The following is a 17,253-nucleotide window of genomic DNA, read 5'->3' on the forward strand; positions in this document are numbered from 1 at the left end:
GGGCTCATCTGTAAAAGGGACATTGGTCTCAGTATGAGTCCCTGATAAAATAAAGGTTAATTAAGCAATAAGGTCCGAGGAGGTGTGGTATATGGCCAATATACCACAGCTAAGGGCTGTTCTTAGGCACTGAAGGGCTAAGAATCTAAAAACTTTAATCTGAACATATTATTCATTCCCCCAAATCAATGAGTCCTCTTCTTGATATAATTATAATCCATGTTGGAAATTATAAATGACGTAGGTTGCTCAAGTGAGCAGGGCTTATACGACCTCACCCCATGCCACACACACACACACACACACACACACACACACACACACACACACACTTTAGTAGATATTGGATGAGCACTAAACCTAAATACTGTTAAGCACATTTTTTATTATCATACAATCAAAACCGATGTTGACACTTTGTATACCCTTTTTAAATCTGCACAAGCTTAGCAATCATTGTAGATTAATCATTGTTTCATTATGATTTTACAGAAGATTATACTGTACTTGAATGGAAATGAATAAAAAATGGATTAAACAATTCATTTTGCACTCCATTAATGTGCACAGTAATGGGGTGGGGAGTGTGAGTGTGTGTGTGTGTGTGTGTGTGTGTGTGTGTGTGTGTGTTTGTATGTGTATGTGTGTGTGTGTGTGTGTGTGTGTGCTTGCATGCATGCATGCATGCATATGTGTGTTATGTGCAACCCAGTGTGCTTTCAGTGAGGCTGCCACAGCTATGACATCTGCTTTGCCTTAAGATCCTGCTCTTATCATGTCCAGATTCTTAGTGGCCAGTTTCCTGGAGATAAAGTTTGCTGGAAGTGTAGTCTCAGGGACTACAAGCATGGCACACCTGGATTTGGGGAGTTTCTCCCATTCTTCCCTGCAGATCCTCTCAAGCTCTGTCAGGTTGGATGGGGAGTGTCGCTGCACAGCTATTTTCAGGTCTCTCCAGAGATGTTAGATCGGGTTCAAGTCCAGGCTCTGGCTGGGCCACTCAAGGACATTCAGAGAAGCCCCTCCTGTCATGTGCCTTTTACTCCGTCTGGCCACTCTACCATAAAGGCCTGATTGGTGGAGTGCTGCAGAGATGATTGTCCTTCTGGGAGGTTCTCCCAGCTCCACAAAGGATCTCTGGTGCTCTGTCAGGGGGGGGGGGGGGGGGGGGGGGGTTGAATAGTTATGCACGCTAAATTTTTTGTATTATTTGTTGTTTCACCCCAAAAAATATTTTGCATCTTCAAAGTGGTAGGCATGTCCATTTTAATTCCAGGTTGAAAGGCAACAAAATAGGAAAAATGCCAAGGGGGGTGAATACTTTCGCAAGACAGCTGTGTCCCTTTCCAAATCTTGTCCAATCAATTGAATTTACCACAGGTGGACTCCAATCAAGTTGTATAAACATCTCAAGGATGATCAATGGAAATTGTCACGCCCTGACTCTGGGGACTCTTATTTGTTGAACCAGGGTGTGATTTTCTATGTTTGTGATCTAGGTTTTCTAGATCTATGTTGGCCGGTGTGGTTCCCAATCAGAGGCAGCTGTCGCTCGTTGTCTCTGATTGGAGACCATACTTAGGCAGCCTATTGGCACTAGTGGGTTGTGGGATCTTGTTCCGTATGAGGTATGTTGTTTGTGTCTACCTTGGACTTCACGTTTCGTTTCGTTTATTGTTTTGTCGAGTGTTCATTAAGTTTAAATGAACATGTATGCATATCACGCTGCGCCTTGGTCCGTCCCGTCCTTCAACGAACGTGACAGAAGATCCTATCAAACGAGCACCAAGCAGCGTGCCCAGGCGGAGAGAGTAGCCATGTCACAGGTGGGCAATTGGTGGTCATGGGAGGAGATATTTTCCAAGCCAGTGGTGCGCGTCGCCAGCCCGACCCGGCCTGTTCCTGCCCCTCGCACCAAGCCAGTGGTGCGCGTCGCCAGCCCGGCCCGGCCTGTTCCTGCCCCTCGCACCAAGCCAGTGGTGCGCGTCGCCAGCCCGGCCCGGCCTGTTCCTGCCCCTCGCACCAAGCCAGTGGTGCGCGTCGCCAGCCCGGCCTGTTCCTGCCCCTCGCACCAAGCCAGTGGTGCGCGTTGCCATCCCGGCCCGGCCTGTTCCTGTCCCTTGCACCAAGCCAGTGGTGCGCATCGCCAGCCCGGCCCGGCCTGTTCCTGCACCTCACACCAAGCCAGTGGTGCGCGTCGCCAGCCCGGCCCGGCCTGTTCCTGCTCCCCGCACCAGGCCAGTGGTGCGCGTCGCCAGTCCGGTACGGCCCGTTCCTGCTCCCCGCACCAAGCCAGGGGTGCACGTCGCCAGCCCGGTCCGGCCTGTTCCTGCTCCTCGCACCAAGCCAGTGGTGCGTGTGTCCAGTCCGGCACGGCCCATGCCTGTTCCACCGGTGCCTGGTCCGGCACCGGTCAGCTGCTCCACTCCGGAGCCAGAGCAGTCCGCTCCACCGGTGCCCAGTCCAGCTCCGGTCAGCGGCTCCAGTCCGGAGCCTGAGCAGTCCGCTCCACCGGTGCCTGGTCCAGCTCTGGTCAGCGGCTCCAGTCCAGACCCAGACGTCAGCCCCTCTCCAGGTTCGGGGTCTCCCACACCAGGGTCCAGACAGGGCTTGGAGTATAGTGGGAGGAAGGAGAGGGGAAGCAACGCGCCGAGGTCTAGACCAGACCAGGGGCGAAACAGGGAGGCGAAGAGTGAGAGGTCGTCACGCCCTGAGCCGGATCCGCCTCCGAGGCGGAATGCCCACCCGGCCCCTACCCTGTTATGTTTATGTTGTGCGGTCGGAGTCCGCACCTTTGGGGGGGGGGGGGGTACTGTCACGCCCTGACTCTGGGGACTCTTATTTGTTGAGCCAGGGTGTGATTTTCTATGTTTGTGATCTAGGTTTTCTAGATCTATGTTGGCCGGTGTGGTTCCCAATCAGAGGCAGCTGTCGCTCGTTGTCTCTGATTGGGGTCCATACTTAGGTAGCCTATTGGCACTAGTGGGTTGTGGGATCTTGTTCCGTATGTTGTTTGTGTCTACCTTGGACTTCACGTTTCGTTTATTGTTTTGTTGAGTGTTTATTAAGTTTAAATGAACATGTATGCATATCACGCTGCGCCTTGGTCCGTCCCGTCCTTCAACGAACGTGACACTCATAGCGAAGGGTCTGAATACTTATGTAAATAAGGCATTTCTGTTTTTTATTTTTTATAAATTTGCAAACATTTCTAAAAGCCTGTTTTCACTTTGTCATTATGGAGTATTGTGTAAAATGATGAGTAAAAAAATGTATTTAATCAATTTTAGGTGAAGGCTGTAACGTAACAAAATGTGGGAAAAGGGAAGGGGTCTGAATACTTTCCAAATGCACTGTACACTGAGTATACCAAACATTAGGAACACCTTCTTAATATTGAGCAGCATTGCAGTTCTTGACACAAACTGGTGTGCCTGGCACCTACTACCAAACCCCATTCAAAGGCACTTACATTTTTTGTCTTGCCCTCTGAATGGCACACATACACAATCCATGTCTCAATTGTCTCAAGGCTTAAAAATCCTTCTTTAACCTGTCTCCTCCCCTTCATCTACACTGATTGAAGTGGATTTAACTAGTGGAATCAATAAGGGATCATAGCTTTCACCTGGATTCCCCTGGTCAGTCCGTCATGCAAAGAGCAAGTGTTCTTAATGTTTTGTGTATGTAGTGATTGTCAAATCTAATTTCATGGCATCCCAATCTTTAAATATTTCTGATCTCAATAAATGTGAGGTCCTGGATGTAGATGTGTCCATAAACCAGAATACACATGTATTTGTTGCTGGGATTTACTGCCCCCCTGCTGCCATGGCGGATGCTATTGGTGCTATATCTGAGTGTTTAACACTCAGTTAGTGTGACCCCAGTGATGCGTTGGGCAGACCACACCACCCACTTTCTCCTGTATTACTGACCCTGAGTTGGCTCTAGAAAATGTATCCTCCATATTTATATCTCTGGCGGCAGATAAACATGCCCCTTTTAAAAAATTCAGAGTCAAAGCTACTGAGCTTTCTACTGAGCAATCTAAACTCATTCAGATGAGAAACAAGGCCTGGGCCAAAGCAAGGAAAACAGATTATGTAGTGGATTGGCAATCTTTCAGACAATTGAGAAACTAATGTACTATCTCGATTTAAAGAAAGCTAAATAAAGCTACTTTTTAAGCTCTATCTCTGACTCTAATGGTGATCCTTCTAAATTTTGGAAAACAGTCTGCACTGAAGCGTACAAATTCCTCTTCTTCCCTGCCTAAGCAAGTTATGTGACTCTGGCATCATTACTGAGAAGAATGGGATAAGTGATGCTTTTAACTAGCATTTTATCACTGCAGAGTAAAAAAAAAAATAGAAACAGTTGTTTTATTGACCCTGGTCAGTCAATCGACTGCTCTTCCTTCTCCCAGCCTCTGGTTGACTCGGCAGTTAACCCGTCAACTTCTAGTGAATCTTTGTTTTCATTTCATCAACTTACTACATGTGATGTGCTAGATGTCTTGCTTAAGATTGATGTTAAAAAATCAACTGGGGCTGAAATGCTTGATCCAGTTTTGTTTCAGATTGCAGAATCATGAACCCATATTTTTTACCTGACAATTATATCTGGTACTATCTCCAAGGTTTGGAAGGCGGCTCATGTACTCCCCCTTCACAAAGGTGGTGACCCTAGTGACCTAAATAACTTTTGCCCTATTTTAAAACTTTTTTGCCTAGCTAAAATATTAGAATCCTTGATTAATTTTCAGCTAAGATCTTTCTTATCTATGAAATGTATTCTAAATGTACATCAATCGGGTTTTAGACCAGATCATAGCACTATCTCTGCTGCATCCCTAGTTATAAATGAAATGGTTAATTAAATGGATAAAAGGCAACATTGTGCTACCCTCTTCATTGACCTGTCAAATGCCTTTGATACTGTTGATCAGCAGCTTTCCTCAATTGGCCTAGACCAGGCTGCATGTAACTGGTTTAAGAATTATTTGACAGATAAAACTCAATGTGTATGTGCTGATGGTGTTAAATCAGGTTTTCTGGTGATAACGAAAGGTGTCCCGCAGGGGTCGATTCTGGGTCCTGTACTTTTTACTGTTTACATTAACAATTTTGACTTGTCTTTAAAAAACTGGAACTTGCACTTGAATGCCGATGATACTGTTGTGTATGCTATTGCCCCCATGGTTGACCAGGCTCTATCTGAACTACAGTCTGCCTTCATTGTTTTACAGAAAAACTGTATTGACCTGAAATTAGTATTGAATGCAGGTAAAACTAAGTATATGTTGTTCTCTAGAGCACATAAAAATATTCTGATGATTTAAGCATAATGAACTTTGGATGGTGCCCACATTCATTGTGTCCCTGCTTACAAATATCTGGGAATCTGGATAGACGAGTTGTCTTTTCAAAAGCATATTGATTAGTTAGTTAAGAAGCTGAATAGAAGAAAGCAGATTATTCCGTTGACATTCATAGGTCCTAGACTATAGCAACATCATCTATATGAACCCAGCTGCTACTTCATTAAAGACAGTAGATGCAGTTTATGATAGCACACTACGCTTTATTACAGGAGACAAGTTTAGTACTCATCACTGTATTCTCTACCAGAAAGTTGGTTGGCCCTCTTTGATGTCACGTAGGTTTATTTATTGCTATGTTTTCATTTATAAAGCCCTTTTACAAAAACTCCCACTGTACCTAACATCATTACTAACCTTTAGACATATGAGTTACCACACCCGGTTTTAGGGATGGCTAACTCTGGAAATTCAATTTTTTGCACCTTATTTGTGAAATAATCTTCAAAATGTTCTTAAATTTGATGTTTCGGTGCCTATAGGCAATTCAGAAAGCTGATTGAGGACCTTATTGCGGACGAATGTGTTTGTTTTTCATGACCATGTTTTCTTTCTGCTTGCATTTTGTATTTGTATTTTGATGTGTGTATTTCTGTGATATCTGTAATTCAGGGCTCATCTGTAAAAGAGACATTGGTCTCAGTATGAGTCCCCGATAAAATAAAGGTTAAATACAAATAAAACATGTAATTGTGGAGGGTGGGGTGTTAAAAGAGATGTCTCACAGTGTGACTCCACATGTCTTTAAGAGCAAAATAAGCTGTGGCATAAGAGACTGTCCTGATGCAGAGACAACAAGATCAGGAAGAGAACAGCAGGGGGTCCCTCACATTGGCTGGTGAGGGAATAAGGAGCTGTCACCATTGCAATGTTAAAACAGCAGTGTCTCATGTTCTTGGTGATTACGAATCCTGAAGAACCTTAATAGAGAGGCTGAAACATCTGGACTCAGTCCAGTCCATCTGCTTGCACAACACATGTTTGTCAAGTGTGCACTATGCAATCACACCCCATCCATCCATGCCCCCACCCCAGAGAGGATTTGTCCATCTGCCCAATGTGCCTTGTGTAGAGTACCATGGGTCCGTGAGGAAGAAGACTGTCCATGATCAAGAGTTTAACTCGGAGGAATCTTCGCTCCTATCTGATGACCTCATGTGAGAACATCTGCATTCCATTTTCAAACTATGATGCTGACCCGAACCATACTGTGCTGGCTTGGATATTTTATTTTCACATTGTCCTTTCCAGCACAGTTTGAGCAACTAGCGCTCAAATGTGTAACCAGATCTAATGTGTAACCAGGCCAGTGCAGTAGCCTTCAGCTCAGCACAGCTCAGTATGGTAATAGTTATTCTGAATAATAGTTATTTTGGTCCAATCTGGCCTTTTTTGGTGAAATGACATAATTTGTGTTAAGGAAGGTCTCAGTTTTCAGATTGCATCATTCATTTAGAGTATTACCTAGAATAGAGAAATTGAAGGATTTCCTTTTTTAAATGTGCAGCCATCTTTAAACTTCACATAGGCCTACCAATGAAAAATGGGTCTCAAGAACATTATACATTGATCTTAATATTATATATCCCACATGATATGATTTTACATACTATCATATATTATATTACACATATAATCTTACACTGTAGGCAGGCAGTTTTCGGGTTACCCAACTGTATTAAAGTGCCAATTTGCAGTTCAAACAATAACAAAGCAGACACTCCACCACTTTTTGGGTAAAAAGCTGAGGGATGGGGCTAGAGAAATGTAACCATTCTCAAATTCATAAACAGAGCTATGGGTGCAATGACTGACCATGCAGGATATAGAAATTATAGTTTTAACCATGTTTTGAGGCTGTACAGTGTTTGTTTATGTTTACATTGTTTACAAACATTGGAGTAAAACAAGCTTATATTTTGGGTTCTGATGAGGTACAACAGCTGAACTAAGGGCATGAGGCATCCATAAGTGATATACTTCAAGAATCAATGGGTATACATCATTAAGCCACAAATAAAATAAAATAAAATCAATCACATAAACCATAAAATCACTTTTTTCTTCATTTCCATGCGTTTAGTGAGCAGTTGGTTGGGGGCATTGGTGGGGCATTAAAATTACCCCGGTCAACACTCCAGAGTGCTCTAACAGAGTTTCTAAACTAAACGCATACAAACCCATCTTTGGTGCTCGGATTCCCTAGTGGCTGGATCCTATTCAGATGTAGGGCACGTGGCCCATCTATTAGTCAAACAACCCTCATGTTCCAGGGTTAGCCAGAGAAAATTAGAGAAAAAAGTGAATTTTTGATGTGCGCTTTAAGAGATTAATAATCTTGGTGGCGGAGAATCGTCTGGAAATATTCTCAGGAAAATAATGAGCAGAGAAACATTTACTGATTAGTTACATCACAGATAATCCCATCTGATGACACCATGAAACCCAGCCTTGTAATCTGTCCCTTAAAATAATGTTTTTTCCCCCTCCACTCAATTCACTGCAAACACTTTTAAGAGTAAAATTGGTGTTTTTTCTGGCTATTTTAAGGGAGTTATTTCCATTAAATTAGAGAGGATGTTGTGTTTATCAAATTTTCCTCAATTTACCCACATATTAAATATCCTGCTATCTGGGTTTAGAAAGGCTGAAACAAATGGAATACTTTGCCTGGTAGCCTACAAATGATGGCGCTGGTGTATGGGTCTGGGTATATGGGCCTGTATAGAGTCTTCATTATTGTCAATGCAGTAAGCCTACTAATTGTTACTGCATGCCACTAGTCTAATTCATTGACTCGTTGAGGAGATTGATGATGGTAATGGTGATGATTTATTCAATTTATATTTGATCCTATGGGATGATGAAATCATGTTACTTACCTCTTATAATTGACATTGAAAACACTTATCTGATGTTAACTGTGGATTATCCTGAATAATCTTTTACTATTTTATATCATTTTAAATTCGGATAGTTCAATGTTATGGATGGTCCACTTATTATCTCCAATAACTGAGCCTATCATGTTAGAATCCCACGATTTACCATAAACTATTAGCTATTTACAACCATTTCGATCTAAAGCCGTGTGAGAAACACACCACATGCTCTTTGATGGATATATGTCATAAAAGCATATTTCACATGGCTCTATATTAAAGAGATAGATTCAACTGATTTAATGCCTTGTTTAAGAAGATTTCTCTAATTGCTTTTTAAATCAGAGACCAACACCATACCACCTCCTTAAATGAAAAGTCATTGGGCAGACGAGGATGATCTAACTTTATTAAACGAGCACCATTTGCCAGAGTAGCCTGTTCTCTAGGGGGGGGGGGGGGGGGGGAATTCATACCCCAGTTACGGGTGCGTAAATTGAACTTTATTCCCTTTTTATGCACTTTTCTCTCTATGAGTATTCTGACCTTGAATTTAAGCAGTGCCAGTGCCAGTGCCAGCAAGGTATGCGTTTGGGGGTGGAGATAAAATAAATGGAGGTGTGGTGGCGATGTGTCTATAGATATGCCATATTCTAACCTTGACTTAATTAACCACATATGTTTAACTGCCAATTTAGGGTTCATTCCTTTCCCTACATTCATATCATTCCATTAGGCCTACATCATTTGATTTAGCCTACCTTTATTTATTTCCTCTGTAAACGCTGTCACATCCTTGTGGTTGCGGCTGAGGGTCAAGTAATAGTGGATACTATTTAATGAAGGCCAAATACAAATTGTAGTAAAAATACATTGGAACATGTAGGCTTATTAAATCATTATGGAGCTAATTTTGGAGCTTAAAGCATTACTTTGAACTTGACCACGGAGCAAGCTAGCACTTGCCATCACACAGTTCCATGATCGGTATGGGCAATTAGGGTATATTTATTATATCATACTATTATATGCTATTCTCCATATTATAATTATATTGTAGTCTACACTACTTCCAACCTTACCATTGATGAACTGAATGTGGCAACTTTCAGAATGAATCAAACCCCTTTTTTTCGATTGTGAGTAAAGGCTCTATTAAGATGGTCCGATGTAGCTCAATTGGTAGAGCATGGCGCTTGTAACACCAGGGTAGTGGGTTCGATCCCCGGGACCACCCATACGTAAAAATGTATGCGCACATGACTGTAAGTCGCTTTGGATAAAAGCGTCTGCTAAATGGCATATTATTATAAGATTCATGATTATTCTCTAAACATAAATAATGTGTAAAATCAGTGTTTTTAAATCTACCCATGGGTTCTGAAACAGAGACAAATATGCACATGTTTTCATGGCTATCTTTCTATATTCTGAACGCATTCTCCATAGTCTACATTCAAGTCTAGTGCCGATCAAATTCAAATGAAAGGTACACCATATTTAAAGGGATTGCTTGAGAGAAATGAACAGAAAAAAAACCCGGATCAAATTGGTAGGTGACCCATTGGGTGTGTTTTATGGGGTTTAATTAAATGTATTCAGTGTATGCAAGGGAACCACACCCGCAAACCTCATTGTGCGCCTCCCTAAGGTAAGTCTGAATACCAACTACTGAGAAGTGTGTAGGAATGGCGTTCGTAGGGCGTCAATTGCCTACGTCTGTATCGCCCCTAGGAGTAGAGCAGATGCATATGTAGAGAATCCCGCACATACGCAGAAGCGTCGGGATATTAAGAGGTCATGAATAAAGGTCCATTAAAAGTAGCATCCGCAGCCACTCCGTTTTTTCTATTACAAAGTACCTGCAGGCAGCAACACACCCCTTCCACTCAATCCGTTGGAATTACCATAATTTGGTCCTAATTTCCAGATGTACTTTTACACAAGGAGTTTCTTTTTCTAGCCTACAAAAATAAAGCTGATTCTGCGTCCACGTCAAATCAATTACGGGTTTATCCTAATATCTGTTCAGACAGGAAAGTTGGTGAAGGGTCGGATTACGAACTCTAATTACACCGGGAGATTTTCTCCACGTTAGTTTGCTCTGGCCTAGTGAAAGTGTATTTAGAGGGCCATGTGTCATCCACGTCATAATGATGAATATTACATTATATTAAGATCAGCGCCTCGTTTGCTGTTGGAAATAGGGCGACCACACTCACACTGTGACACACACACACACACACACACACACACATTTCTGACCACTTATGGGCTAGGTCAATAAATACCCTGAGAGCAAAATATTTTAGGCTATACAGCAAGGGACAAATACAGTTGCGGCCTAATGGACACCCTTATACTTTTCGTAAATAATTCCCTATTTCTTCTCAAATAAATTTAAATTTTCAACATTGCAGAACCATTTTCTTTTAAAGTTGTAAAATTCAGAGACAAATTACACTGTAATTCAAAGACCAATTACCCAGGGAGATTTTGACCTTTCTTTAATATGAAATCAATGCCCGCTTTCCTTTTTATTTATCAGGAGTGTCTAATAGGCTAGAGTGGAAAGAGACCAAATCAGTTGTAAATATCGAATCAGATGTTGTAAACTGTCGTTTGTAAAAGTCATTTGAATGCAAGATGTGATGTGCATGCAAATTATGGATTTTCTTTGTTATTATTTTTCTGGCATCCATAGGCCTAGCCTACTTTTTTTTTTCACTTTGTGGTGCAAAGAAATGTTGCAAAAATATTGATATCGTGGAAACATAAAAAAGTATCGAGATGTTGCATTGACAGAAACAAATCACTTTCCAAATGTGTCAACTGACATCGCCAGGCCACCTTTCCAGGCTATTTAAATGTTCTTTATTCTGCAGGTTGCATCATTAGTTTGCTATAGCCTATTATATAATATTCTTTGCCAAAATGAATTTAACATGCAATTCATTCAATCCCAGAGAGCGATTAGAATAAACCAATGATTTAAACTTATTTTCAAATATTAATCTTTTTGTGTTTTAAACCTATTTCCAGTTTGGCTATATAGGCTGTCACGCTAAATAGGCTAGTCCCAAATCAAAAGGCTATTCTCTAATTTTCACTACACGGGCAAAAAAAGATTTTCGTTGGGATATAATATGTTCAGACAAATAATATGTTCATTTACAAATAATACAAAAATGACATTGAAGCATCACTGAGCAATGACCATAGCCCAACAACAGCAGATTGAGATAAAATTAATAAAAGTTTGATTGCTAAAAAACTCACTTTCAGTTTAGGTTGATAATTGCAAAATGTCACATGGCCTGTATTCCTTCAAAATAGGATTATGAAAGTTGGAAAGCATTCATTATTGTTTAGCCTGCAGATCTGGCTACATAAGTGACATTAGCCATCAGAGAAAAACACTTAGGACCAATTCAGATAGAGAGGACAGAGGAGAAAATCCTTATCGGATTTGATGGGAAATTGGTGGCAATTAATCCTTTGGGATTGAAAAAGGGAAACGCCTCCTTTCGGTTTGACGGGTCCCTTTTGCTCTGATTGGTCACTGGAGGTTATCCCTGGATATGACACAGGGATAAATTGTCCTCCCGTTTGTCATCTCCCGCCTCATCACACCGAGCTACAGGAGAAAGAGAAAGTAGCGCTTTACAATGACAACCATGATAGGAAGAGAGGATGGCTCTGAGGAAAAGCCCAAAGTCAAGATGCTGGCTCCATCATTTGGGATCGATAAGTCACGATTTCATGGATCTGGGTTTAGGTCTAAAGGCTTTGCCATCACCGACCTACTGGGTCTTGAAACGGATCTCCAGCCTCGCCCATCCGGACCTCATGGAGTAGGAGGAAACGGGGATATTCAGAGCACTGGGATGGGATTCCCTTTCGCTGGAGGATCCTTGCCGCTTGGTCTTGGGTTTCTGTGCAGTTTGGCGGCTCAGCAACCTGCGGGGGCCCCCTGCTTCCTACCGAGTCACATACCCCTCCTTCAGTCCAGAACCGAGAGCCATTTCATGCAGAACTTGGAGCAACAAAGAGACCCCTACTCTGGTACAAGCTCACTTAAAATCGTTGACTTTATATATTTTAGGGAAGCTGTCCACTTCGCATGTATTCTCGGGGGGTGCTGAAATCGCCACTTCTTCATGTAGCTCAATTTATTTCAAATTTGATTGCGATCAAGGTTGATTTAGCGCGATACTAATATGGGATCTGTTATTTTGGATAACATTCCAACATGTAATTTTTGAGAGATACAGTTATATTCGATTAGTCTATATCCCATTTATAAGCTCTCCATGTATTACCTTTTTCAGCACAATTTTCATTTAACATTTATTCGTTTGATTTTGGATAGATCCTTTTGTCACTAATATATGTTTTCCTTTTCTTTTCAGATGACGAATGTCTCTCTGGTGATCGAAACGATTCGAAAAACACAGGGAACTCACAGAAGAGAAAGAAAAGGAGGCACAGGTTGGTATTACGCATTATGCTCCAGAGCAAAAAAATAGACATTGAGTAGGCTATTACATTAAACTAGTACAATGAATGCATTTGGGATGCCTGCTTTATTAATGCTTCCCATTTAAAAAATAATAATTTACAGAACCGTGTTCACTTCGCATCAACTGGAGGAGCTCGAAAAGGCATTCCATGAAGCACATTACCCAGACGTATATGCCAGGGAAATGTTAGCAATGAAGACAGAATTGCCCGAGGACAGAATACAGGTAGGCGTATAAAAAAATGTAGGCTACTACAAAGCTATAACGGACATGTAGGCCTACAATGGCCTTATTGATGGTTTAATCCGGAAAGTTTTCCAAAGATCTAACATTTTGTGCCTATTTTTCAGGTATGGTTCCAGAATCGTCGGGCCAAGTGGAGGAAACGTGAAAAGTGCTGGGGACGCAGCAGTGTGATGGCAGAGTATGGGCTCTACGGTGCCATGGTCCGCCACTCCATCCCACTGCCAGAATCAATCATCAACTCCGCCAAGAGCGGGATGATGGGCTCCTGTGCTCCCTGGCTTCTAGGTGAGCCAGCAGGTTGTTTGCTTTATTAATAATATAAGACTCAAATATGTATTTAATCCCTTGAATACATAGCTGAGATGTGTTTTGTAACTGTACAATGTTTGAAATAGGCCTACATGTAGCCTACATATTTCATTAAGTTAACATAAACATAACATAGACATAATAACGATGAAGTATGAAAATGTATGCACTCACTAACTGTAAGTCGCTCTGGATAAGAGCGTCTGCTAAATGACTAAAATGTAAATGTAAGTAGACCTAAATGTTACATTTCGTTTACCAATAGGGATAACCTCTACTTACTTGGCTTTATTTTCCTATAGGTTACGTGTACGCTGACACTAATTGTTTTTCATTTTTATCACTTTACGCAGGAATGCACAAGAAGTCCATGGAGATAGTAAAGAAATCCCCAGGTACGCCAGAGTCTACCCACTCGGATACTTACTCGGAGGAAACTAAAGAGAAAGACAGCGACATGTCCTGGCCCAACCGCGCTAGTGCTGTCGACGACAGTGAGGACATGGCAATAGACCTATCCAGCACCTCCAAGCAGGACAGCAACAAGAGCACTTTGAAATCATCGTCGCTGCAGAGGGATCTCATTCCCAACAGTGATTCAGACGATGAGAGCTAAATAGATGTCAATCCCCGTTGCAGACAGTGAGCTCGGACATTTGCGTGGAAATGATGCTCAACTCGAAGACAATTCCCACTGGGCACAGACGTCAAGGCAACGTCTATTCCACCTCGGTTCAACGTAATTTCATTGAATGACGTGGAAACAACGTTGATTCAACCAGTGTGTGCCCAGTGGGTTATCTTCCAAAGATGTGCAACGGTCCCATCAACTTAGGGGTGTACAGTGTACTTGTCTTATTTCTCAATACTTGTATTTGAACATATGTTTTATAACCTTGTTTGGTTTTAAATATAAGATACTATTTAACGTTTTATTCCTTGCTATACTTTTGTTTTAATTTGTGTGGTGTTGAAATAATATTTAAAGAAAGAAGAGAGAGGACCTCCAGAAAGACACATAATCTCTTCTCCTGCCGGAACATGTTACACGATAAAGCAAAATGTACATTTATCTGAAAACAATTACTGAAAATTACAAACCTTACATCTTATTTAATATTTCTGAAAGTTGATGGTTAGGGTGTAAGCCGAACCACCTGCATTTTGTATAAAACATCAACTAAAATAAACAGATCATCGTTATCAAAAAGGGCGAAACTAAGCACTTTAGTTGTGTTGATAGTGAATGTCATTCAGAGGTCAATTTCACTGTAATGCCAGCAATAATAAGAACACTGTAATAACAGCAATATCATGAAAACAGTCAAATAAATACAAATACTTTTTTGAAATTGTATCTTTCTTTGATTTGTTCGTATACCTTCATTCACTTGATGTATCATTTAAATGGGTTAGATAGACCGAATCTGATGCAGTATGTTGTTTTGATAACTATAGCGTACACTGATATAATTAACCTATGAAATAAATACAATTCCAAAAGGTAGGCTGTTGTAAGTTAAAAGTTAAAGCTTGTAAAATCCGCAAAAGCACCACGAACCCTTACTTTCCTTATGCACTTAAAACGTTTTCTAGCACACATATTTGACACCTGCTACTGTTGCTATGTTTGTCCATTACACTCACCCCTAACACACAGTTCCACATTGTTGCTTTATTTCCATTTATTATTTATAGAGTCGAAAATAAATATTTATGTTTGGAAATTCTGTGACAGAAGAGAACAACCAACAGAAGCAGTGTATCGATGGGGTTGAATAGTGAAGCAGGTCGAGAACTTCATATTCCTTGGTGTCCACATCACTAAGGAATTAACATGGTCCACACACACCCACACAGTCAGCGCATCTTTCCCCTCAGGAGATTGGACTTCCTGTTTACCTAAAAGCATATTTCTACAAGAACACATGGAGATGGAGATAGGCCTACACACTTCAAGGCTCTAACATTTTGGTTCTCTCACCGCCTTATTGTCCTCAAAAATGTTAGGCTACATTAAATATTTAACATAAATAACAATTACTTTAAAAAAACAAATAATTAGCTCACGACACGGGTATCAAAATACAATATTTTGCCAATATTGAAAATGTAGGCTATTTATGCTTTTTAAATACAATAAAAAAAAATCAACAAAAAAAATAGCACCCTGACCAATTTTGAAGATTGAAAGGCACATGACATTTCCTGTACACAAACCTAAAACATGTAGCCTTTTTACAAGCACATAAGATGGCTAAACATGGTTAAAGTCCACCCAAAAACATATCCAGTGGACAAAAGTACTGTATATACAGTGCGTGTCAAGTCACTCCTGAGTGGCGCAGTGGTCTAAGGCACTGCATCGCAGTGCTAACTGTGCCACTAGAGATCCTGGTTCGAATCCAGGCTCTGTCGCTGCCGGCCGCGACCAGGAGACTCATGGGCGGCGCACAATTGGCCCAGCGTCGTCCAGGGTAGGGGAGGGAATGGCCGGCAGGGATGTAGCTCAGTTGATAGAGCATGGCGTTTGTAATGCCAGGGTTGTGGGTTCGATTCCCACGGGGGCCAGTATAAAAAAAAAAATGTATTCACTAACTGTAAGTCGCTCTGGATAAGAGCGTCTGCTAAATGACGTAACATGGAAATGTAAATAAGTATTCACCGCCATTGGATTCTTTCACATTTTGATAGTCCATAATGTCAAAATGAAAAGAAAATTCTACACATTTTTACAAATAAAAATTGTATAACTATAATATAGTCAATGCATAAGTATTCCCCCTTGGTTATGGATCATATAGACAATTGGCTTGATGAACAGTGGCACCATATGCAGCACCATCATTGTGACATGCTGGATACTCCCTTGCTGAGACGAGTGATAGGACATAGTTTGCTGTTGTTGTAGCATATAGGTTGCAGAGTAGATTATTGGCACCAGCTAAAGTAAAAACATGCAGAGGTAGAAGGCTACATTTCTACAAGCATGGCGGTTGTTCAGTTGAAGGGCCGCAACAGCCCTAGGTGCCTCACTGTATCTGTATGTCCATAACAGGAGCAGAAGACGATGATGATTGAAAGAGTTATGATGGTAATGGGAGGGCAATGGAGCTGTAACTTTTGCACAGGATTAAAGCTCATAGATGCTCTCACAATTCTAGGCTCACAGAGCAGCATTACAGGGGCTCTATTTAATGCACCCTGTCCCAGGTTGAGCAGGACAAGGTCATTCCCACTAAGCACGGACCGACGCCTGGTCCTGTCCAGACATCTTTTTTTGGTGCAGCCGGACGTTGAAATCTGAACCAATCATAGACGTTTATGTTTGGTTCAGATTTTGTCAAGTCTGGATGCACCATGATTTCAACGTCCACAGCAACACAACCTCACATTCAACTCGTGCAAATATGTACAAAAAGTATTTCAGCAGATTTTGTCCATTTTGTGCATTTTTGTGTGGCTTAATTAATATTTTTTTTAATAGTACAGTATAATGTACTGTATTGTACCCTCCTTTACTCTCATGTACTCTACTCTACTGAACAAAACTGTACTGTACTGTACTGTACTGAATTAAACTATACTGTACTTTAATCAAATCAAAATCAAATTAAAGTTAATCTGTCGTGTATACAGTTTAGCAGATGTTATAGCGGGTGCAACGAAATGCTTATGTTACTACCTCCTAACAATGCAGTAAAATGTCCAACAAGTACACAAATAATATATATATATACAGTGAGGGAAAAAATAATTTGATCCCCTGCTGATTTTGTACGTTTGCCCACTGACAAAGACATGATCAGTCTATCATTTTAATGGTAGGTTTATTTGAACAGTGAGAGACAGAATAACAACAAAAAAATCCAGAAAAACGCATGTCAAAAATGTTATAAATTGATTTGCA

The 17,253-nt window shown here is 41.1% G+C and overlaps 1 protein-coding gene across 1 annotated transcript; it reads left to right on the forward strand.

The window, feature by feature from the left end:
- Nucleotides 1-11,933: 11,933 nt before the first annotated feature.
- On the forward strand, nt 11,934-13,959 carry LOC311110778 (visual system homeobox 1-like; the record flags this gene model as incomplete). The annotated part of the gene is made up of 5 exons (XM_084153343.1): nt 11,934-12,330; nt 12,678-12,756; nt 12,890-13,013; nt 13,139-13,319; nt 13,697-13,959. 5 exons carry the CDS (start codon nt 11,934-11,936, stop codon nt 13,957-13,959), a joined length of 1,044 nt encoding a protein of 347 aa, XP_084009469.1.
- Between the last annotated feature and the right edge of the window lie 3,294 nt (nt 13,960-17,253).

Source organism: Coregonus lavaretus (genome assembly GCF_964263955.1).
Source record: "Coregonus lavaretus genome assembly, chromosome: 36".
NCBI lineage: Eukaryota > Metazoa > Chordata > Actinopteri > Salmoniformes > Salmonidae > Coregonus > Coregonus lavaretus.